We start from the raw sequence: 20,391 nt of genomic DNA, 5'->3' as shown, positions 1-20,391 counted from the left end.
CTTTGCTGGGAAGCAGGTTTTTCAGTGTAGACCCTCACGTTCTATCTTTATTGAGACCAAGAACCCAGAGCTCATGACCCCATCACTGCAGAGTCGGTGCAGCCTCCTATGGGCCTCGTAAAAATGCCTTGGAAAAAAATATATTTCTGCATCACATCTCTCAGAATTAGGCTGGAATTCTGGAAGCTGTAGAGCAGGAAAATAGCTTTCCCAACCAATCGGAGAAATAAGGATGGGCGTATCTTGTAATTTCAGTATCTTTTAGCTTTTCATTTTCCCACTCTTAACTTCACTTTTGTCCCATGTCCATCTCAGTTTGCAGGCTTTTTAAAAACTCAGTGCAAAAATTCATACACATTTTTTTCCAAATGTCTGCACCTTTGTAAGCATTTTTCATAAGTATGCATTTTTTGTGTGTAGACGTTTCCCCAGCACACATCTTTTTATATATAAATCAGAGAACTTCAGCAGAAGATTTGGAAAAGCACAAAGATCTTAGTAGAATTGCATTTCACGTCATGCATGGGTTCAGAAAATGGAAGTTGAGCACATCTGTATCAAAAAGCAAACTAAACGAATTTCTCTACTTTGGAGTCAGATTCTTGCAAAAATTCTGTACCAAAAGACCTGGTCCAGGCGCCTCTGCTCTAATGTACAGGTTTGAATCTAGCAACCTGGCAGACATCACCTTTCCCTGAATTTTGTGAGATACTGTGAGGCAGTTCTTAGCAACAGAAGTGTTGCAAGCGGGTTTAAAATTAGGTATCTATTTTGAGAGGATTTTACAGTACTGTAGCTCAATAGCATGGGATGGTGTGTTTCAAAAAACAGTGAAAGCAATGACTGCCAGAAATTGATGTCACTGAAGCCTTAACTGATGGAAGCTCTCTAGACATCTAAGACTCGCCCGGTGGTCAAATTGTGATGTTTCAGGAAAGGTGTATCTCGACATTCATAACTCCTTCTCCACAAGAGTTGTGTCCTTCTTCTTTTTGTGGAGGTTCTCAAGAACTCTCTACATGAGGAATGCAACTGCAGAAACATGTGATACCTTTAGTGGACAAAAAAAAAAAGATCAAAAACCAAACAGCAAGCGTTCGATCATTCGTCTTCTTCAGGCTGTGCACCAAGTTCTGTTGGCTGCTCTTGGGGGCCAAGAGCTACCCATGGGAGCCTGCCTGGTGCACAGCCTGAGGAAGATGTTTTTTGTTTTGTTCTATTTTGGGGGGGTGGGTCCAGTGAAAGTATCACCTATTCCTACATTTGTATTGTTTGGGGGACCACAAAGCCTTTTCTTGATTTATACATGAGGCACAACCCTTGTTAATACCTACTCTACTTAGGTCCAATGGAGGGGAGCCAGTGATAAGGCAGAATTTGCTAAGCATGGGATGTTGGCTTATGGAGAAAATGACGTGGGGTTCCAAGACTGGCAGGTATGATTGCTGCTCTCCAGAACTAACACATAGCCCAGTGATGCAAATTGCTCCATTTCCATAGTCAGTTCTGCTTCGAAGCTGCCTTTGCACCACTCCGTATTTCCAGATTGCTGATACATCATAAAGGTGTTTCTGTTGCCATTAGCGAGGTGTGAGATAAAACCGGACCCTCTGGCTTTTCTCCACTCTCCTGCAATGAGTCTTTTTTTAAAAAAGCAATCATTAATATTTTTAATTTTACTTCAAAATCACCTCTTGCTTGCAGACAGATATTGTGGAATCACATTAGGGAAAGCTTTCTCTCCCCAATTTCAGCTTATGAACGTTAAATGGCATCGTGCACACATCGTAATGCCTATTTCTACTTTCTTTTCTTAATTTGCCTTTTATTTTATTTTATCCTATTTTAATTTCATCCTAACTAGTGTGATCAGGTTTCCATTAGAGGAGGGATGTTTAGCTAATATGTTTTTTGATAACTGCTTTTGATATAACTCTCTGTCTTAAAAGTCACCACATTAGCGCCTACCGCATGAAGGCAAATGTCGTTTGGATTATGGGCCCATTTTCTCAGGATGTTTTTAAACAGGAATAGGGAGAGAATATAGATGGTGCAATTAGATTAAAATGTACAAATTAGAATGATATTTGCTTCTTTTCTTTCTTTTCCTTCCTTCCTTCCTTCCTTCCTTCCTTCCTTCCTTCCTTCCTTCCTTCTTTGGAATTCTGCTTTGGACTTTTTTTTGCATATTTCTAGTCTTTTTGGCCCCGAAAGGAAGGTGGTGAGTGTTCTTAGAAGTCCAGAAAACATAAAGTTCCCAGTGGTTACAAGGAGGTACCCATCAACTCTGGGCTTCTCCTGTCCCTAGCAAAATGGGAAGGGTGAAAATGACAGAATAGTTTATAAAAGTTGAAGAATTTAAATCTGCATTTCTGCATCTGGTTTTTAGCACAGTATCTTTTAGCCGTTAGAACAGTCAGTTGATGTGGCCATTAGAAGTGTTGTTCATATAATGCTTCCCGTTTCTAATGTTATTTGTTGCCCAATGTTATTATATTTATTTATGTTAAATTTTGCAAACATGGGGTTGGAAAGCTGTGGTGCAGTTTAAGAAGAGGGTCAGAACACCCATTCATTTGATGTATACTGAAGCAAAGGCACAACGTGTCATCTTTCCGCGTAGTTTTCCCTCTAGGCACGCAAACCTTTCAGACTGTCTACCAATGGACGAATTGCAACACAAAAGTAAATTAATTTTTCCAAATGCAGATAAAGAGGGAGTCATTTTGTCCTAGGAAAACATCTTCTGATTGTCCTGTTATGGCCTGAGATCTCCGAGGAACCAGCATCCCACTCCAGGTTCCATCTAAGCATGGTGTTCTTTTCCAGCTCCCAGGACCGAAACGGTTATATTCCAGGGTACAACAGAGGAGCGTGGCAAGGCCATTGAGACGAAGCAGAGTTGACAGGAACTCTTCTCCTTCCTCCCTCAGGCTCTGACATGGCAGTGTTCTGCCTTCTGTGCGGGAAACGGTTCCAGACACAGACCGCTCTGCAGCAACACATGGAGGTGCACGCCGGAGTCCGCAGCTATATTTGCAGCGAGTGCAACCGCACTTTCCCTAGCCACACAGCCCTCAAGAGGCACCTCCGCTCCCATACAGGTAAGTAGTTCAGTTTAGAGGGGAGGAAGGATGGAGCCAAGTACATACAGGTGATAAGGGCAGTGACCGTGGGCATGGTGTTTGAGGGTGTTTGTGGGGGTTTTCTAAAGAGAGGTGGCTGGTCATCAATCCGAGGTGCAATTCAGTGATTCTACAGGCATGGCCTTCCTTTGGCTCTACTTACAGTCAGGAGTGCAAAGGTCCCCAGATGCTTCCACCTCTCTCTTGAGGTGGAGACGGGCCTCCAAGAGGTGCCCTTGCCAACCTGCCTTCGAAGGTGCGATCTGATGGCTCTTTATCTGGTTCTGAACATCTGAGGACAGAGGAAGAGAGGTGGGAGGCCAGCCTCCCGTTCGACAGTCTCATATGACCTTAATAAGTGGACAAGTGACTGCAGTTCATCTCCTTAAGCGGCTGGATCTTGCTTGTGGGGCCATTTCCTCCCTCCGCATGTGTCCGTACTCCTACAGCCATTTAAATGGGATTATTGCAACCTGTGCTACATGTGTGTGGGATTTAAATTGCATAAGGGAACGCATGTGGAAAGCTGGGTTAGGCTGGACGTGGGGTAATGCTGTTAATCCCCAGGCGGACGTGAGGTTTTTTTCCCCTCTCTCTCTATTCATTTAAGTTCCAAACGCTGGGGAAAGGACGGACATTCTGAGTTGAGGGACTGGGAATGGGCTGCGCGATGCATTTAGGAGAACCCGTTGCCTTCAAGGACTATACAACTACATCTCCCATCTGCCCCAGTCAGCATTCTTAACTGGAATGATGGGAGATGTAGTGGAACCCAACTAGAGGGGCCCAAATTGAGGAAAGATGGCCTGTCATCTGGGTGGATCTCTGGATAGTCTCACTTCCAGAGATTTGACTTCCTTTGTCTTTGAAGCCGTAGGGTTCCGGTTGACTTGGCCACAAGCTTGACTTGAGCTGCAGACAAGGTGTTAGCGACCCTGTGGGGTGGATGGTGGCGAGCGATTTGTGTGCCTTTTTGAAAAGGGGGCAGGAACCATGAGGAGCTAGGCAAATGAATGGAGGTGACTCCTAGCCATGAAAGACCGCCTTGTCTAGAAGCAGTCTACCTGTCAATATTGGAGGCTAGGGACAGCCAACATTGGAGGGAGAGGCTTCCTTGAGATTCTCTTCTTCTCTGAGCACCACAGAAATATCCAGCTGGGCTAGAAGATGAGCCTGTCTGATGTTCTTATGAACTAGCATTGCACTGCTCCTCTACATCGCTGTATACACATGTAGGGTGTTGTCTTCTGCTAATTCTTGGGTGGTGGCACGTGGCTTTGATCAGAGCCTGGGGACCTTTTCTTTGGTATTCCAGCACCCAGAACGTTCCCCAGCCAGTATGGCCGCAACATGGCCGTGTTTGTGTGTGTGTGAGAGAGAGAAATAGAGACACACAGAGAGGGAGAGAGGTTAGCATTCATACCCCGAAATGTCCCCCGCTGTACCCTTTGCACACCGGCAAACCTTGTGCAGGTCACAAGAGTCCCAACTAAACTTGGTGGAGTTCTCATAGACTCTGCATCACCCGGTAGGATAACATGCACATGCACATTTTGCATTTTTGTTTTTCCTTGAAGATGTGGGGTTTGGCTTAAGGCCAAACCTTCCCCTTTCAAGAAAGCAGCCCAACGGGCTTCCATGTGAGCCTGTCCCACTCACGGCTCCTGTGCCATCAAGGTTGGGCTCTCTCGACCCGCTCACCCTCTGTCGTCCCCAGCCTCTCTCCAGCTTGGTCTCATTAATATTCCATCCTCCCAACCCCATTTGCTTCCAGGGCCGCCTGTTTAGCATCCGCAGCTGTGTTCCTGCGCAGGCCAACGGAGCTGCTGGCACTGACAGATCCCTGATTTACTCGGCTGGCTGTATAATAAAACCTTTTGCCGTGCCGGGCGAGGTGGCCTAGAAGCCATCGCATCAGCTGCTCAGCTGGCAAACGGGCACACCAGGTAACGAGGGAGTGACTGGGTCACAGGTGCAGCTGGCCGGCCAGTGGGGGCCTTAATTAGTCCCGTTTGTCCTCGACTTCATGTCAGCCTCATTAAGAGACCTTGCAAAGTGAATCGACTGGATGGACGTGGATGTCAGCCACGCGTGTTTTTTTGTGCATGTGTTTTTGATTTCTCGGTCTGCGAGCCTGTTTTTTGCATCCGTCGCTCCAAGAGGACTCTCTGGTTTGCCCTTGCAAAAAGAAAGAAAGAAAGAAAGAAAGAAAGAAATGCAGTTGAAAGATGCAAATCATGCAGCTGATCACTATGAGGCCTCACACATCGCGCCTTTTGAAAAATTAATTTGATAAAACTATTGTCACTCCTGACATAGTTTGAGTGTATGTGGAAGAGGGGATGTGTGTGTGTTCCCCCCCCCCAAAAGAGTAAAATATTTAAGGACATGATATGAACAATATGGCCTAAATCCAGCTCTTGCCACCAAACAGACTGGGTTCGGTAGAATTTCTGTCAAACACCAATTCACCGGATTCCCACTGATCCCTTAGATCTTGTCCTGTGAAAGCAGGAAAGACTGGATCTCAAGGATTCTTCCTACACACATTTAGGGGTACATCTAGGCCAGAGTCCGTTGTGTGTCCACACACTGGCTTTCCTGAACTCCCATTTTACACACACACTCTTTTAGAAATGGGGGAACTGAAGGGCATAAAGTGTGACTTGCCCGTATACTTTTTTTTTTCATTTGGGAATGAGCATGCTATCACCAGGCTGTCCAGTTGGGTTGAGGCAGGGAAGGGAGGAGAACCCTGTTTTTTCTTCTGTTGTTCCAATCACCCAAATCCTCTGGGTCAGCCCTACTAAGTCAATGCACCATGCTGGCCCTCACAGAGGCCCTAAGACTGTCCAAGACTATATATATATACTGTATATGAAAGCCAGCATGGTGCATTGACATAGCAGGGCTGACCCAGAGGATTTGGGTGATTGGAACAATATATATAAAGAAAACAGGGAAGAACCAGCTACTTCTCCAGCCTCGAAATCCTCCCTCTTGGTCTTCTGAAGATGAGTTTTCTTCTCTACAGGTAACTAAGCAAGAACTTGCTGGTAAACCTCAGTCATTCCTCCAGGTCTCTCCTGTGGCTTAAAACAGGCAAAGTCCATAATTCCACTTGTGGCACTCTTCCTTTGCATGTTCCTTCAGCTTCTAGTGGAGACAATGAGTCTGAGTTTTTCCCCCGGCCCGAAACTTAGCCTTTCGGAGGCCAGGCTGTACTTTAGAGCAGTGGTCTCCAACCTTGGGCCTCCGGATGTTCTTGGACTACAACTCCCAGAAGCCTTCACCACCACCTCTGCCGGCCAGGATTTCTGGGAGTTTGAAGTCCAAGAACATCTGGAGGCCCAAGGTTGGGGACCACTGGTTTAGAGGATCTTAATCTGTCTCAGCAGCTCTGAGAAAGACCCTCTTTGTCCTGCTCCCACCATGTTTTCACTACAATGCCTGGCACTCGGGTGGAGAAGAGGGGACTTCTTCAGACTTTGTTACACAAAGGCTGAACACCCTCTCAAGGTCCAAACTCCAGAGAGGAAGGGCAACGTGTGGAAGTCAGACTAGTTTGGGGTGGGCGTCCCAAACGGTCAAAAACGTAGGCCCTCAGCTTCTAGAGGCGAGCCTTTTCTTTTGGGGTGGGTGGATGGGGTGTCTCTCAGCCCCCCGCCCAACTCTGCACCTCAAGAAGTTTGGTGCCTGTGAGTTTTGCACAAGACATTTTGAGGGGGAGGGAACCCCCCCCCCCCCGAGGCTTTCAGCGTGCTTGGAAAAATGGGAATGGATGCCGTGAGGGTCCGTATTTAGAAGAGGGAGGGATTTCTGCCCTTTGAGGGGGGAGAGGGGAGGAAACAGCAGGGGGGGGGACAAGGAAAGCAAGAGAGTAAAATATCATTGTAAAGAGGAAGTGGAGGCATCAGCCTGCGAGTCTATAACAAGAAGGACAATTTATGCTGAGGCACGAGTTTGGTTTGACATGGGGATAATGAAAAAGCGTAGGTCATTGTGGATGACTTAAGCCTTCAGCAGCTGAGGAAAATGTATGAAATGCGAGCGGCATTACACGCTTGGCGGCTCCGCACATCTGCAGCGGGACAAGTGAAATACAGTGGGGCCATTCTTTACCATAAAGTTGTGGCCGTCGGATCCGCCGGGCCCAGAGAAGATTGTAATTACACTGACAAGACAAATCAGCAATATTTAAATATTCATGAACAAAGTCTTGGGCGATCAATCTATCTTTATTGTCCTTCCATTGGGCTGCTGTAATAATTTTGGTTGTTTTTTTAAAGAAAAAGGAAGGAAGGGCTGCAAGCCCTTCACTGTTTCCTGGGGGGTTCTGGTGGGGGTGTCGAGACAAAAAGCAAAAAGAGATTAGTTAAGCCGTTTGCCAAAATCTAGGGATCATCGGTGTTCCTTGGTCTAAAAGTACCAGAGGTGGGAGGACTTGATCCCATGTAGAGGTGTCCGCACAAGTCCCATTGATATAAGCCAGAGAACTGAGTCATCTTCTCTAGCTCTGCTCCCCAGTGGATGGTGCCTGACTTCTCCTGGGCCACCAGATTCCCCAAAAATGGCCTGCTGGGCTATGATTTGCTCTCAGAACAAGCCAAGGTTTCCTGTACATGCTGCAGAATTTCCCTCTTTTTATCATAAGTGAATTCCAGTAGCAGTTGTTGTTGTTTTTTTTCGCTTTCCAAGTTGAAGGAAGTGGAAACACAAGAATTTTTTTAAAAAATACATTTCCTTCTTCCTCATGTCTCAGAGTGCTGGTGGTTAACAGGGAAAGCATCTTGATTCAATTGTACATCTGAGGATGAGCTGTTGCTTCTGTGTGAGCTGACCCACTTCATGAAGCTAGGCCACCAAGCACCAAGCGGGCATCTCCTCCCTCACACAGAGGGGGGGGGCGCCTTCAGAGACGGATACTGAGAGAGGAATTCATGGAAAGCTATAAAACGACATAATCCTCTTTGAGAGCCAAAAATCTTGCAGAATTGTAAAGACATGTTTTATTGGAGATAAACTTTTGTGGAGTGTGGCCCAAAAGAAAGGTATATATTTGAAGCAACAGTCTTGTCGTGAGGAACGTGTTAGTCAGTATATCTGCTTGCATGGGCTGCGTTTCCATGAAAACATGGTTTCTGACACACCTAAAAAGATGTCCAGGGAGAAAGTGAGAACGTTGATGGAGAGCGACAGGATATGTCTTTCTCGTTTCATTTTCATAGGTGTCGCTGTTAAGTACCTGCCAGAGAAAACTGCTCTTGAGTAACAAGGCTCCTGGTTGTCTCCTTGCCATCAGCAGGGCCTCGCTCCACCGAGCATTCCTCGTCTCTCTTTAGCATCTCAGAGGAAGCAGTCGGTCTTTTCCTGAGCACCTGCCTCTATATTTATTATTCCAGAATGGCCAGAATCCTATCAAGTATTTTTGCTGATGTAACTCGGTGGGCATGAATCTCCACCATGAAAGGCTGTTAAGTTTAAGACGTCTGAATGACACAACCTTCAACAGCAAATGCCTGCACCACAAGATTTATGCTCCTTGAGTTACTTCAGCAAGGGTAGGATTGTGGCCCTTGTAGGCAGTTTGACACACAGCTCCTTCAACTGGAGAGAATTTTGGAACCGCATGCTTTAAAAAACGAGAGAGAATTCAGTTCAAGGGGGAAAAAACTTGAATGTAAAATAGTAACTCTAAGAGGTTTCAAACTAGCTAACATGCAGATTTAATTTTTAAAAAATTTATGTAGCCAAGCTTTCCAGCTTCTTGAAGGCATCAGATTGAAGGCGACGAGTGTAAGAATCAGCCAGCGTCCGAATGATCCACAGAGAAGGAAGCTGTAATGATGAAGATGAAGGATTTTGATGTGCTTTGGCTTTACTATGAAAAGTGACAAATCATTGTCACTTTTGGGCATAGTTTTGGCAGCAAATCTTTTCAGTGCCAAGTACGGTAAAATGGTGAACAACATGTTGAGTTTCTCTTTCCCTTCGCTCTCTCTTTTTGTAATTGGGAAGGGTTGACATATGCAACAACACTGCCAGAGGGTGTGAATGTGTATCTGTTCCATTGGAGAGGGCTCCATTTAGGCTCAGTTATGGGTGGTATGAAGTTGTGTTCTGGAGTTGGGGGGGGAATGGAAGGGTTGGGTATATTTAGCCACAATAAGGGATACTGGTGGACTGGAAGATTCTGAGAGCTGTCCTAGAAACAGTTGATTTTCAAAGCTGTGAGCTAAAGTCCAAAAAAACAAGATGCCCAAGGACGACCTTTTCTGAGAAAGATTACCCCTCCCCAGTACCCTTGCTTCCTTGTGTGGGATATCCTCCCTATGCTCTTGCAAAGCTCCAGACCACATAGAGGAACTTATGCAGGCAGCAGCTGGCTCCCACTGCAGATGTTTGCTTAGCACAGAGAGACTGAGGTGGAACCTTGAAGGAATGGGGCTACGAAGGGTCATCCAACTCACTCAACACAGAAAGGTTTCCCTCCTGTAAGGAGATGCTCCTAAGACCATATTGTCTGATTGGAGCTATCCTAGGTGCTGAAACCCCAGATCGGCATAAACTAAGGGTGGAGATTTGGGTCAGAGTTGATGACGTATGTAGTATGTCGCCAGAAATGAACACAATGCTCCTGAACTTTTTGCCTGAGAAATCAGAAGGGTAGACAAAGCCCTGCATGTATCTCCCAATGAGCAGTTACCAAATAAAGAAAGCTAATTTGCAAATAGGGAGTTGAAAACGCTTGTGAGAGACATCTCTCAAACAGCTAAGGAAATCATTCATTGAATGACTTCCTGTCTATAACATCTAGTTCGGCCTTGTATGTGACAGAGGACTTATTCAACAACTGGAAAACGATTGGGTCCAGAGACGTGACCCAAGCAGACCTTCATGCCTGAGCAATTGTACTTGCAAATGAAGTGCATGTTTCCTTTCCAATGACCAATCACGGAGCAAACCAGGCCAGTTTTCACACTAGAAGAGTTGTGAGGCACCTGTGCGGTGAGCGTCAGCCCTTAAGAATTCCCTTAGCTAATGATGCATCGTCTATGATAAGTGTTGTTGTTGTTTAGTCATAAAGTCGTGTCCGACTCTTCATGGACCAGAGCATGCCAGGCCCTCCTGTCTGCCACTGCCTCCCAGAGTTGGGTCAAATCTCTGATACATACTTTGACCCTAAGCCATCTGATGATGGGACACACAAGCTCTCACCGACAGCCAGAAGCAGGATGCTTCCCCTGGCATTCTGTTTTCTACCGACGGCTACCTGACTTGTGTGAGACCTATTTTTCTCTGACGGCCCCCCTCTTGGTTGCAGGCGACCACCCGTACGAGTGTGAATTTTGTGGCAGCTGCTTCCGGGACGAGAGCACTTTGAAGGGCCACAAACGCATCCACACTGGAGAGAAGCCCTATGAATGCAACGGGTGTGGGAAGAAGTTCAGCCTCAAGCATCAGCTAGAGACACACTATAGGGTCCACACAGGTAAGGACCAGAGGCCTTGGGACATGGTGGGGCTTGTGCGTCTAGCAGGGCCTGGATCGCACCCTCCTCTTCCTCACTTTGAAAAACCTCTCAGGTAGCAGGCCTGGGAAGGACATAGAAAGAAGCTGCCCACCAAAGGTCAACTGGGGATGTTTCGGAGAGGCAATCCTGACCCCCTTCCCCAACCTCCAGCTTTCTCTCTGGCACCCAGCTAATCAGCAAGCCCATGGGTAGCACGCGACTATTGTAAATAAAGGATCAATATTTAGATCACTTTTGCAGCTCATGGCTTCATTATTCGCTCTGTCTGCGCGCAAAGCAGGTATCAATAGGAAGACTGGGGCGGTTAATTAATGGGTTGAAACAAAATCTCTCCCCATCCCTGGTTTTCCTTCGCTAAAGCTATCCTACAGTCTCAAAAATAATTCTGTGGGAAAGGCGGTCTTACTCAGCAGGTAGATTGCTGGCAGCGGGGTTAGCCCACCTGGGAAGCTTCCAGAAGGACACCACAAGTTCATTGCCGGGAGAAGGGAGAAAAAGACTTGAATGGCTTGATCATTTATGTTTATTGTATTTAGTCACAGGTCTGTGTGTGAAGTAATTCCAGCCTCGCTTTGGAATGAGGTTATGACCAGAATAATAGAAAAATCTTGGCTCATTTTTTCTTCTTCTTCTAAGCTGTTAGCCCTCATGGTTTGAAAGACGAATCATGCCTTTTGAAAGTGCATAAATTAGGGCTGGGGAGAGGAATAAGTTTAGAGCAGCGGGAGGGTCTCCAGTATTCCACCTAATTTCCCTGCTTCCCATGACAGTCAAGTCCGGAATCAATTATGCAAAATGCAGGACATAAATTGGTTTAATTCATTGCAGAATTTGGCCTTGTTTCTCGTTGGATTTATGGTTTCCCACAGCACAGAATCGAGGGATGCTTTTTAATCATGCACACACACACCCAGCCCTGCTTCTGCCTTGTTGAAGAACAGCCATCGCTCCCTCAGTCCAGGTGGGCCCTCTGCCTGTTTTGGGAGCTGCCCACCCCCTACGGCTGGCAAACGTACCTCTCCCCACCCCGGTGATTCTGACTTTTGGCTCCTCTCTCTCGCTCTCTCTCCCGTCCCCTTCCCCTCCTGCAGGCGAGAAGCCCTTTGAGTGCAAGTTGTGCCACCAGCGGTCCCGAGACTACTCTGCCATGATCAAGCACCTCAGGACCCACAACGGCGCTTCCCCCTACCAGTGCACCATCTGCCTGGAGTACTGCCCAAGTCTTTCCGCCATGCAGAAGCACATGAAGGGCCACAAGCCAGAAGAGATCCCTGCCGACTGGAGGATAGAGAAGACCTACCTGTACCTCTGCTATGTCTAGAACGGACAAGGGGGAGCAGGGAAAGGAGATGGTTGGGAAGGACTGGGCAAACCCCCTCCTCTGAACCCTCTTGGGCTCCGTTTCTCTTCCTCTTCCGTTTGGCTCCCTTTCTTTCCTCCCTCCTCCCTCCAATTCCGCTTCCACCACTAGGCTTTGCTGCCCACCTTCTTCCCAGCTCTTCAAGGGGTTTGTGATAATGTTGAAGGGGAACCAAGGCAGGAAGGGGGGACGGTTTGGAGTCCTCTAGCCCTGAGCGCCACAAGAATAGGCCACCGTCCAGCCCTTGACTGAGGTTAAGCTGTGAGTTAATCCCCTACCGCTTTGCGTCCGTGTCTCCGTCCACATCTGGACCTGAGGGACAGAAGGCCTGGCACAGCTGGAGGGCTCAGCTGCCAGGCAGCTTTGGCTTCAGCTTCTTCCATGTTGCAAGTGGCAGCCAGCTCTTCTCCTTGTTCTGGTGCCATGGTTTCCCCCAAGGAACCTTAGGAGCTGCGATGTTTCCAGGACCCCAAAAGTCCCCTGGCAGATGTTGCTTGTCCTGCTGTACCAGTTCCCATGGCCATGGACAGGGCTATATTTGTGATGGTGATGAGAGTACACAGGTCACCCCCTGCCCATCATCATCTCTGCTGCAAGGAAACTAGTCTGACCTTCGCACGTTCACAGAATCATCTCTGGACACCGTCCACTGTACACATTCTCTGTTAGGACATTTGGGGAGGGACATAGAGAGATGTATCCTCCTTTCCCAGTCCCTACACAAAGGAGGGCCTGGAGAGGTCAGTACCTGGCCCTTGTTTAGATCCCAACCCATCCCACCTTGTGATCCTTGGGAGTGCCAGTTGGAAGGGGCTTCTCTGTGGAGCATGCGCCTTCCCCCAAAGCTTTTGTCCGCCTCCCACTGTGACGGATGAGCCCACCAGCCGCTCCAAGCCATTCCCTGGGGTGAGAACACATTGCCGTGGAGAGCTGAGGCCTCCAGAAAGTTGGGGAAGGGGCACCCCTTAGGAGAGCTGGAAGTGCCATGGAGGAAGCTGTCTGTGGGAGCCCGTGGGAGCTGATGCTCCTTGGAGCCTGGTGTTTGTGCCCCTAGCTTTCCCCAGGAGGCCTCATGGGGTGTCCTTCTCAGGAGGCCCTTTTGCTGCAGGCTGAGTGAGTGATCAAGATCTGGGGCTGACTTTGGCCATGGGTGGGGCATCTTGGAAGGTCATCCTTTCCAAGCTGTGGGCCATGCAGGAGCATGGATGCCAACATAGAGACCCCTTCCTTCTTGTCTTCTCCATGTTTGGCCTAAAGCTTCACCACAGTTGTGTTATTAAGGCATGTAAGAGTGTGGCCCTGGTGCCACGCGTAGTTTCCGACTCAGCTCTCCCTGGTCCTCATTTGGTTACGATTGCTGGACACCTCTAGGAATGTCATTTACCTTTTAAAAAAGTCACAGGGTTCACTTGCCCCACTCAACACCCGAAACTCTTCATTTCTCAAGCCTGGACACGGCTTCCATTATGTGTCTTGAGACCTGACAGGGTTACCCACCCTGATCCTCAGGTGAAAGGGGCTGCCCACAGAAAAGCCTGGCTTTGAGTTGACAAGAAGAACCCGGCTCCCCTGTAGGCATCTCCTTTCAGCCACAGTCCTATCTCTCTCCTGACCAAAGACCATCCTGTTCATTTTATTTTTATTAGGGAAGTGTGTGGGGAGGTAAGTGGAGGTCAGCTCAGATGAGAGGGACAAGGGAGGAACCACCCACCTTTGCACACCGGTTCATCCAAGTGGTCCACCATCTCGGAGGAGAGCATAAAATCAGAATTTCTGCCCAGCCCCTCCCAGGTGATGTGAGAAACGGAAGAAGCTTGGAGAAAACCCAACCCTTTCTAGTAAGAATAACCCAGTGAGCCCAGGGCTCCTTGGTGAACAGGAAGCTGCACAGATCTCGGAAAACTTATTTTTTTTCTGGGACTACTGATTGCAGAATCCCACAGATAACATGGGCACCAGAAGGGAGTCATGGACTGAAAAGCTCCGGGAGATTAGCCCGCATTCACTCATTTCCCATTTTTCCCCCTCGGTCTGTCCTTGGTTCCTTGATGTATTCAATTATGTCCCTGGCTCCATTCGGGCCACCCAAGGGGGCATCCTATTTCACACGCTTGGTGAGCACAAAAGAGGGTAGGACCTGCTTGGTGGCACTGAGGGTGGTACTTCCTAGCCGTCACCTTCAGAAGGCTCCGTGCTTCTTTGTTGTTGCCTTCCGTTGGCGATGCCGGAGTCCCGGGCATCCTGGATGGATGTCCTGAGTCTATTGTTTGCTGCAATGCGTAGGGTCCCAAAAAAGTTAGGAGAGAAATGAATGTTTCGGTCTACTACCTTTCAGAGGAGTTGTGGTGTTGGCTTGTTGCCACAAAACCAGCAAAGGGTCTTGTGGCATCTTAAAGGCATACCTTATGAAGGAGCTGTAGTCAGCTTCTTCAGAAGCATCTGAAGCCATGACCGGCCCTCCACAAAAGTTTGTTCCAAATGCAACTTGTCCATTATTGAGGTGCCACAAGACCCTTGGCTTCTGTGGAGGAACATGGGTGTTGTAGCCCCAGAAAGTAACTAGCAGACTAGCATTCTGGCAGTGTGCGGGCACCATCCTTCCTAGAAGCGAATGTGCATTCAGTACACAGTTTCCTCCTGCAAATAAATTAACTCTGTGTCTTCTCCTGGTGCCACAGTCCACAGGAACATCCTTCTTCTATGGGAAGCTGTGCAGTCCCCATGTGACTCCCCTGGCCTGAAAACTGAAAACCTCAGACTGACCCATTGCCCTTCTCAGACCTCAGAAGGATTAAATTTTGGACAACAGTTCTCACGATTCTCCAACCAGCATTCTGGAAGTTGTAGTCCAACCCCCACCCCACCCCAATGGCTTCAATGTCTATGGGAAGAGAGAAGGTCTGTGTCAGCAACATGGAGGCCACGAGTGTGTGTTTGTGTCCTTGCATTGATAAATCCCTGTGCATTTTCTGGTAGGCTCCAAATCCTGAAAGAAACAGAGGTCGCCATTTCCAGAATCCAAGTTGTGATAACGTAACTCAGCTAACAAAAAAGGTACCAAAAGTGTCCCTTCTTTTAATAACACTTTTCCCAAGGAAAAGATCAGAAAGCTGCCCTGTAGTTTTCCATTTCTTTTTGCTTCGCACCATAGAAATGTCATCAGAATATGGATTTTGGAATTCTTCCCATCGCATTTTTTCGTTCCCTCCGCGATCCCATAAGGGCAGGTTTCCTTGGGTTTCCTGTAGCCATTCAGGGGGACATCGGAAGAAAGCTCTTGAGCCCACAGGTGGCTTGCCTTCATGTCAGAGGGACAGTTGTTCTCAGTCAGCACACACACACACACACACACACACACACACACACAGAGAGAGAGAGAGAGAGATCAGTAAGATGAGAAATTTCAACTTAGAACTGATCATCCACACTTGGGTTGTGTCTCTTTCTGACTTGGCTCCTTCCTTTCCTTTTCCCCTCTTACACTTCCCTTTATACACTGGCCACTTTCTCGCAGCCGTGCCCAATTGTGAGATTGGCCACCCTATTCCCAAGCGGGAGGGACTTCCTCCTTCCATCGCCCCTGCCTCTGGGACATGGTGCCCACTCCGTTTCCCTGCCAGGTCTTCTCTCCGCAAACGGATTCGAGCGACAAGGTGTCTTTCCGTTGTCTTTGCTTTCTTAAATTTTATTTGATGTTGAATGTTTTCGGTTTCGTTTTGTTTGCATTTCGCACATTGTACTTGAAATTACCTCGGTTTCCTTGTGACCTCATGCGCTTGTTTGTCTAGGCTGTGGGGTGGGGTGGGTGTGTTCGGCTTGATCGCTGCATCCCAGGGCAGGAGAAGGCGTTTGCACGTAGCGCCAAAGTGCTGCCGCACAGCTGCCATAGCGCCACAGCCACTGGTTTGCATGTCAGCCTTATTCTTTGGTTCATATTGTGCATTATTATTATTATTATTACCAAAATGGGTGTTTTGTTTTAATGGCCCGCAAGATGGAAACTGGGCCATATTATCTTAAAAGCTACCTCTTTTTAAGTTGGTTTGGATGTGTTGTGTTTTTTTTTGTTTGTTTGTCTGTTTTGCCATTAACGAAGCACAGTTTTGCAATATTTGTTGGGAAAGGGGTTTTGTATCTTGGTTTGGTTTGGTTTTGCTTTGTGATGTTCATTTCAATCTTCATCTCATGCTTTATGTTTGCAAATGTACATTTTATTTTGTAATTTAGCTACATTTATATATATATGGGGAGGGTGTCTTAGAGAAGCATTGTGGCTGTAGGTGGGAGAAAAAGGGAATTTTAAAGGGTGTGTCTGTACTGTTGTCCAACTTCTTGATCCCCCCCCCAAGTCCCTGTCTCAACTATTGGTAAATATGGAAAGCCTTAAACTTGAGGGGGTCTGGGGTGGGGGAAGAGAGAGGGGGGAGGGAGAGAGAAGGAGAGAGTATATCTCACTGTAAGAAGTCGAGAGAGTTGTCCGTTTAGTGAAAAATTAACAATTTGGTAAAGGGAAAAAATCCAAGAGAAACAGTTAAACTTGAATATGTGAATAGTTAAGTAGAGTATTGTTTATAATGTGAAGAAAAATATGGTGTCGTTGAAAGCAGACCTTTTCGAGAGAATTATGCAGTAAGCATACCAATGCCCCACTTGCCAGAGAAGGCTGTTTGACTGCAGTTGTTGTGCCCTTTATGTGGTTGAATTGTGCTTGTCTTCAAAATGGCTGCTCGTCAGAGCAGCCTCCCCTCGCTCCTCCCCACCTCCCGCCCCCCAGTGTTGGACTGATAAATTATTTGCAAAGTGTGATATTTTTTGAAACGTTTGTTAGTCCCGGTGTCCGTTTTTGATGGGATGGTTGTCCCCCTTTCTCCCCCTTCCTTTTGTAATGTGAACGGGAATCGGTTTGAGCACATGTGTGAGAGAGAAAAGAGAGAGAGAGAGAGCAATAGTATTAAATAAATCATGCAGTATTGTTGTATTCCAGTATTGCCACCTAGGATGGTATTAAATCAGGGTGAAACTGCAGCTTCCGAAGCACACTTGGGGAAAAATGCGTTGAAGCTGTTGGTTAGCCTCTGTAAGCTTTCCCGTTTCCAGGGACGTAAGTCTGGAGTGGAAGAGAACAGTAGGTGTAGCTTTCAATGAGTTGACTCCCATATTGGCACCATGGCGGAGGATGCGTTTGCCCACTCTGAGGTGGTTCTTCCCACTTCTGGTGGGACTTTCAGGAAGGCTGCAGAAAAAGTTGGACACATCTGGTTTTTGAAGGTAGGGGAGGAACACCCCAACCTCTGGCGACATCACGAATGTTTGTGGAACTCGATGATCTTGCATTCTGTCGCTAGCCATATGGTGGAGCAACACATTGAATGCTGAATAAAGAGCACATCGTTTGCTTGAAGGCTTGAGATTGCACAAAACCAGGTTTGAATTCTGGCGTTGGGGGGTTTGAAGGACTGGTTTCCCCACTTTCAAGTACCCTTGGCTTTTTACGAGGCAGTCTGTAGGGTTGCCGGTTCACACTTTTGTTTTGTTTGTCCATGGATAACACCCACTTTCAGTCACCGTTTTGAGAATTGTTTATGGTACTGAGTTGTAAATGCCTTACTGAATTCTATTCCAGCTTTGCCCGCCTGCAAACCGACAACTCTGGCTCGGCCACATACCGCTTTTATTTTCTGCACAGAGTCCCTTTACCAAGATGCGTTCCAGGCCGTCTCTCATGGTGACTTGAGGAATAAAGTTCAAAAACCGGAAAGCGTTAAGATGTGTTGTATACATAACACAGCAAATGTGTGTTTGAGTGTGATTGTATGCAAGAGAAATGTACTTCCCCCCCCCTCGCTTTCTCTCTGTCTTTCTTTCTCTTTTTTTGCTGCTTCGTGGTAGGAAGCAAAACAAACATTGATTTTGTACCATCCTCAACAGAACTTGGAGAAACCGCTTGTTTTAGCTTTGTGCTTGGGGGGAGAGGCACATTTGTCTGTTTTCCACGTTTAAAAAGGAGGGGGAAATGGCAAGGCATACTTAATTATTTAGTACTTTGGGGGAATAGGTTGGACTTCCTAGAAAAGAGACGTCATCGTGTGCTTCGTTGACTTCTTTCCGTCCCCCTGGAAATGGAACTTCCATCTCCTCCCAGTTCAAAGCCTCTGGTTTCCTGCAGGTTTCAGAATGTAGAACCCCGAAGGTTCTTGTTTGCATCGTTCCTACCCTTGCTAAACACCAACGCAGTCACGGAGGAGGAGAAGGTTAGGATGAGAGAGAGCTTCCTTCAACGTTCTTCCTCCACGCCAGCCAGCCTGTTCCATCTAAAAATCTCACTATTCACTTTTCATGACCAGCCAGGTTATTTCACTCAGCAACCCACCAGCACAAGACAGCTTTTGTGGGGCGGAGGGAAGGGAACCAGACCTTTTCCCCCCCTGGACCCAATCCTGAACCTGGAAAACTTGGGAGTGTAAGCACTTGCGCCATGACATCCTTGAGCTCTTGAGTGCCGTTCGGTTGGCGGGCGTCTCGGTCATTGTTTTTTTCTTTTCTTTTTCTTTCTCCTCATGTTAAAGAAGTGTGCATGATCTTTTCAAGGCTGGGAAAGCCATGCTAGAAGTCTTCATGACGTTTATGTTCATATATATAAATAAATAAATCTATATATATATATATCTATAAATATATATATAAATGAATAAAAAAAATAGCACTGAGGACCAATGTTGTCCTTCTGGACCAAGCAAATTTAAAGCTTATTATTATTAATTTGTTTTGTTTTCTTTTGTTTTTTGCTCGTCTCTTAACATTGTGACAGCCCAAAGTGCCAGTTCATTGCTTCGTATTAAAAAAAAAAGTTTTGAAAAAAAAAAGTGTTTTTAATTGCTGTCCGGGCCCAGTCTACCTCAGCACCTCCTGTTAGCCTAACTTTAGAAGGTGCCCGTTTGTGTTGTTGAATTATATTTTTTTTTCCTGTTGCGTGTTGTTTTAATATTTCTCAGAACCTTCACGATGTATTCCTTTTTCCTGTACAAAATACTTCTCCGTTTTACTTTTCCCCCTGCTGCTTGTGAGTCCTGTTATGTGTTTCTCTAGAGTCACAGATGGAGTTCGCTTAAAGATAACACACAGACACATACACACACGTACCAAGATTTTCCCCTTACCCTGAAAAGAAAAAAAAGTTGTGATGTCCTCTTTCTAGTTGCTGTTTTCCACCTGTGCATCCGTCCTGTGTAGGGTGCAGGTGCTGTTCTTTGTAAACCTTCAGTGTTTCTGGTGAGGAGAAAAAATAAAAAAAGAGAAAAAAAGGCTTAAAAAAAAGAAAAGAAAGAATTTTACTGCTGCAGGTTTTTTTTCTCTCCATTTGTCACTTAAGTGAAGTTTGTGCCTTCTATAGCAAAGAGAATATTTTTTACATCCTACTAACAGTAGATTTTTTTGTAGTGGACATTTTTTGTATTTTTATTTATAAGTCTCATAAGGAAAATAGCAATGTTCAGTTGTATATCTTGAATCTGCAGTTAGGAGGGAAAAAAACACAATAAAGTTAATTCAGTCGTTGATGCCCTACTGCCTCAGTGCCTTTTGTTCTCCAAAAAAAGGGGGGGAATTAACTGCGAGGGATCGAATAACTTGCCTCATTTGAAATCTCCTGTGGAACAACAAGGTCTTGAGTGGTCAGAGCAGGCGGGAAGAGGAAAGATATGGTGGGCGTTGTGGATTTACGAGGGTCAGGGGGAGTGGAACGCCCATCTTTCACTCCAGAATCACATTTAGTTCCACCAAAAGCCTCTAAAATGGGAGTTCCCAACCGTGGGTGACCCAGGTAGTGTTGAACTGCAAGTCCCAGAAACCCCAGCCACCACAGCTGGTGGCAAAGGCTTCTGGGAATTGCAGTCCAAGAACGCCAGGGTGACCGAGGGTTGGGAGCCACTGCCGTAGAAGAAGGTGGCATGGGGACCAAATTCCACAAGCAGCATCAGGAATGGCTAGAGGCCCAGGGTCCACAGGAGAGATTAGCCACAGTTGCCAAGGCACGCCAGCATTTCTCCGGACTGACTCTTTGGTTCTGGGCAGCCTTTGAGAAAAATCTGAGTCCCAACGGTGTCCTCTGTTAAGCACATTACAAGATTCTCATGACATTCCTTCCAAAGCAACGCCAGGAATGGCATTAGAAGGTGTCTTGGTATTCCTATATAATTTATCATCTAGCCCCACAGGACAGTTTGCTCGGTCTTCAAATGGCAGGAGTATAAGATGGGCCATTAAGGACCCCTAGAAGCCACCCCTCATGCCTGACATACAGCTTTTGGGACAAACAGCCAAGGGTGCTCCGGCCATCCTGTAATGTGAACACTCTACTTCCTTGTGAGTGGATG

General features: G+C 46.8%; 1 protein-coding gene across 2 annotated transcripts in view; it reads left to right on the top strand.

The window, feature by feature from the left end:
- ZBTB16 (zinc finger and BTB domain containing 16) overlaps nucleotides 1-19,575 on the top strand; it is a 143,719-nt gene extending 124,144 nt beyond the window's left edge. For both annotated transcript variants that reach the window (XM_072979343.2, XM_020793436.3), the window contains exons 5-7: nucleotides 2,934-3,104; nucleotides 10,450-10,617; nucleotides 11,751-19,575. In XM_072979343.2, coding sequence (XP_072835444.2) covers nucleotides 2,934-3,104; nucleotides 10,450-10,617; nucleotides 11,751-11,980 — 569 coding nt within the window. In that variant the 3' untranslated portion in view covers nucleotides 11,981-19,575. The remainder of the gene's footprint in view (nucleotides 1-2,933; nucleotides 3,105-10,449; nucleotides 10,618-11,750) is intronic.
- The last annotated feature ends 816 nt before the right edge of the window (nucleotides 19,576-20,391 follow it).

This window comes from Pogona vitticeps, chromosome 8, assembly GCF_051106095.1.
Source record: "Pogona vitticeps strain Pit_001003342236 chromosome 8, PviZW2.1, whole genome shotgun sequence".
Classification (NCBI taxonomy): Eukaryota; Metazoa; Chordata; class Lepidosauria; order Squamata; family Agamidae; genus Pogona; species Pogona vitticeps.
Note: the sequence above shows the minus strand (reverse complement) of the source record. Positions and strands in the feature narration are given on the sequence as shown.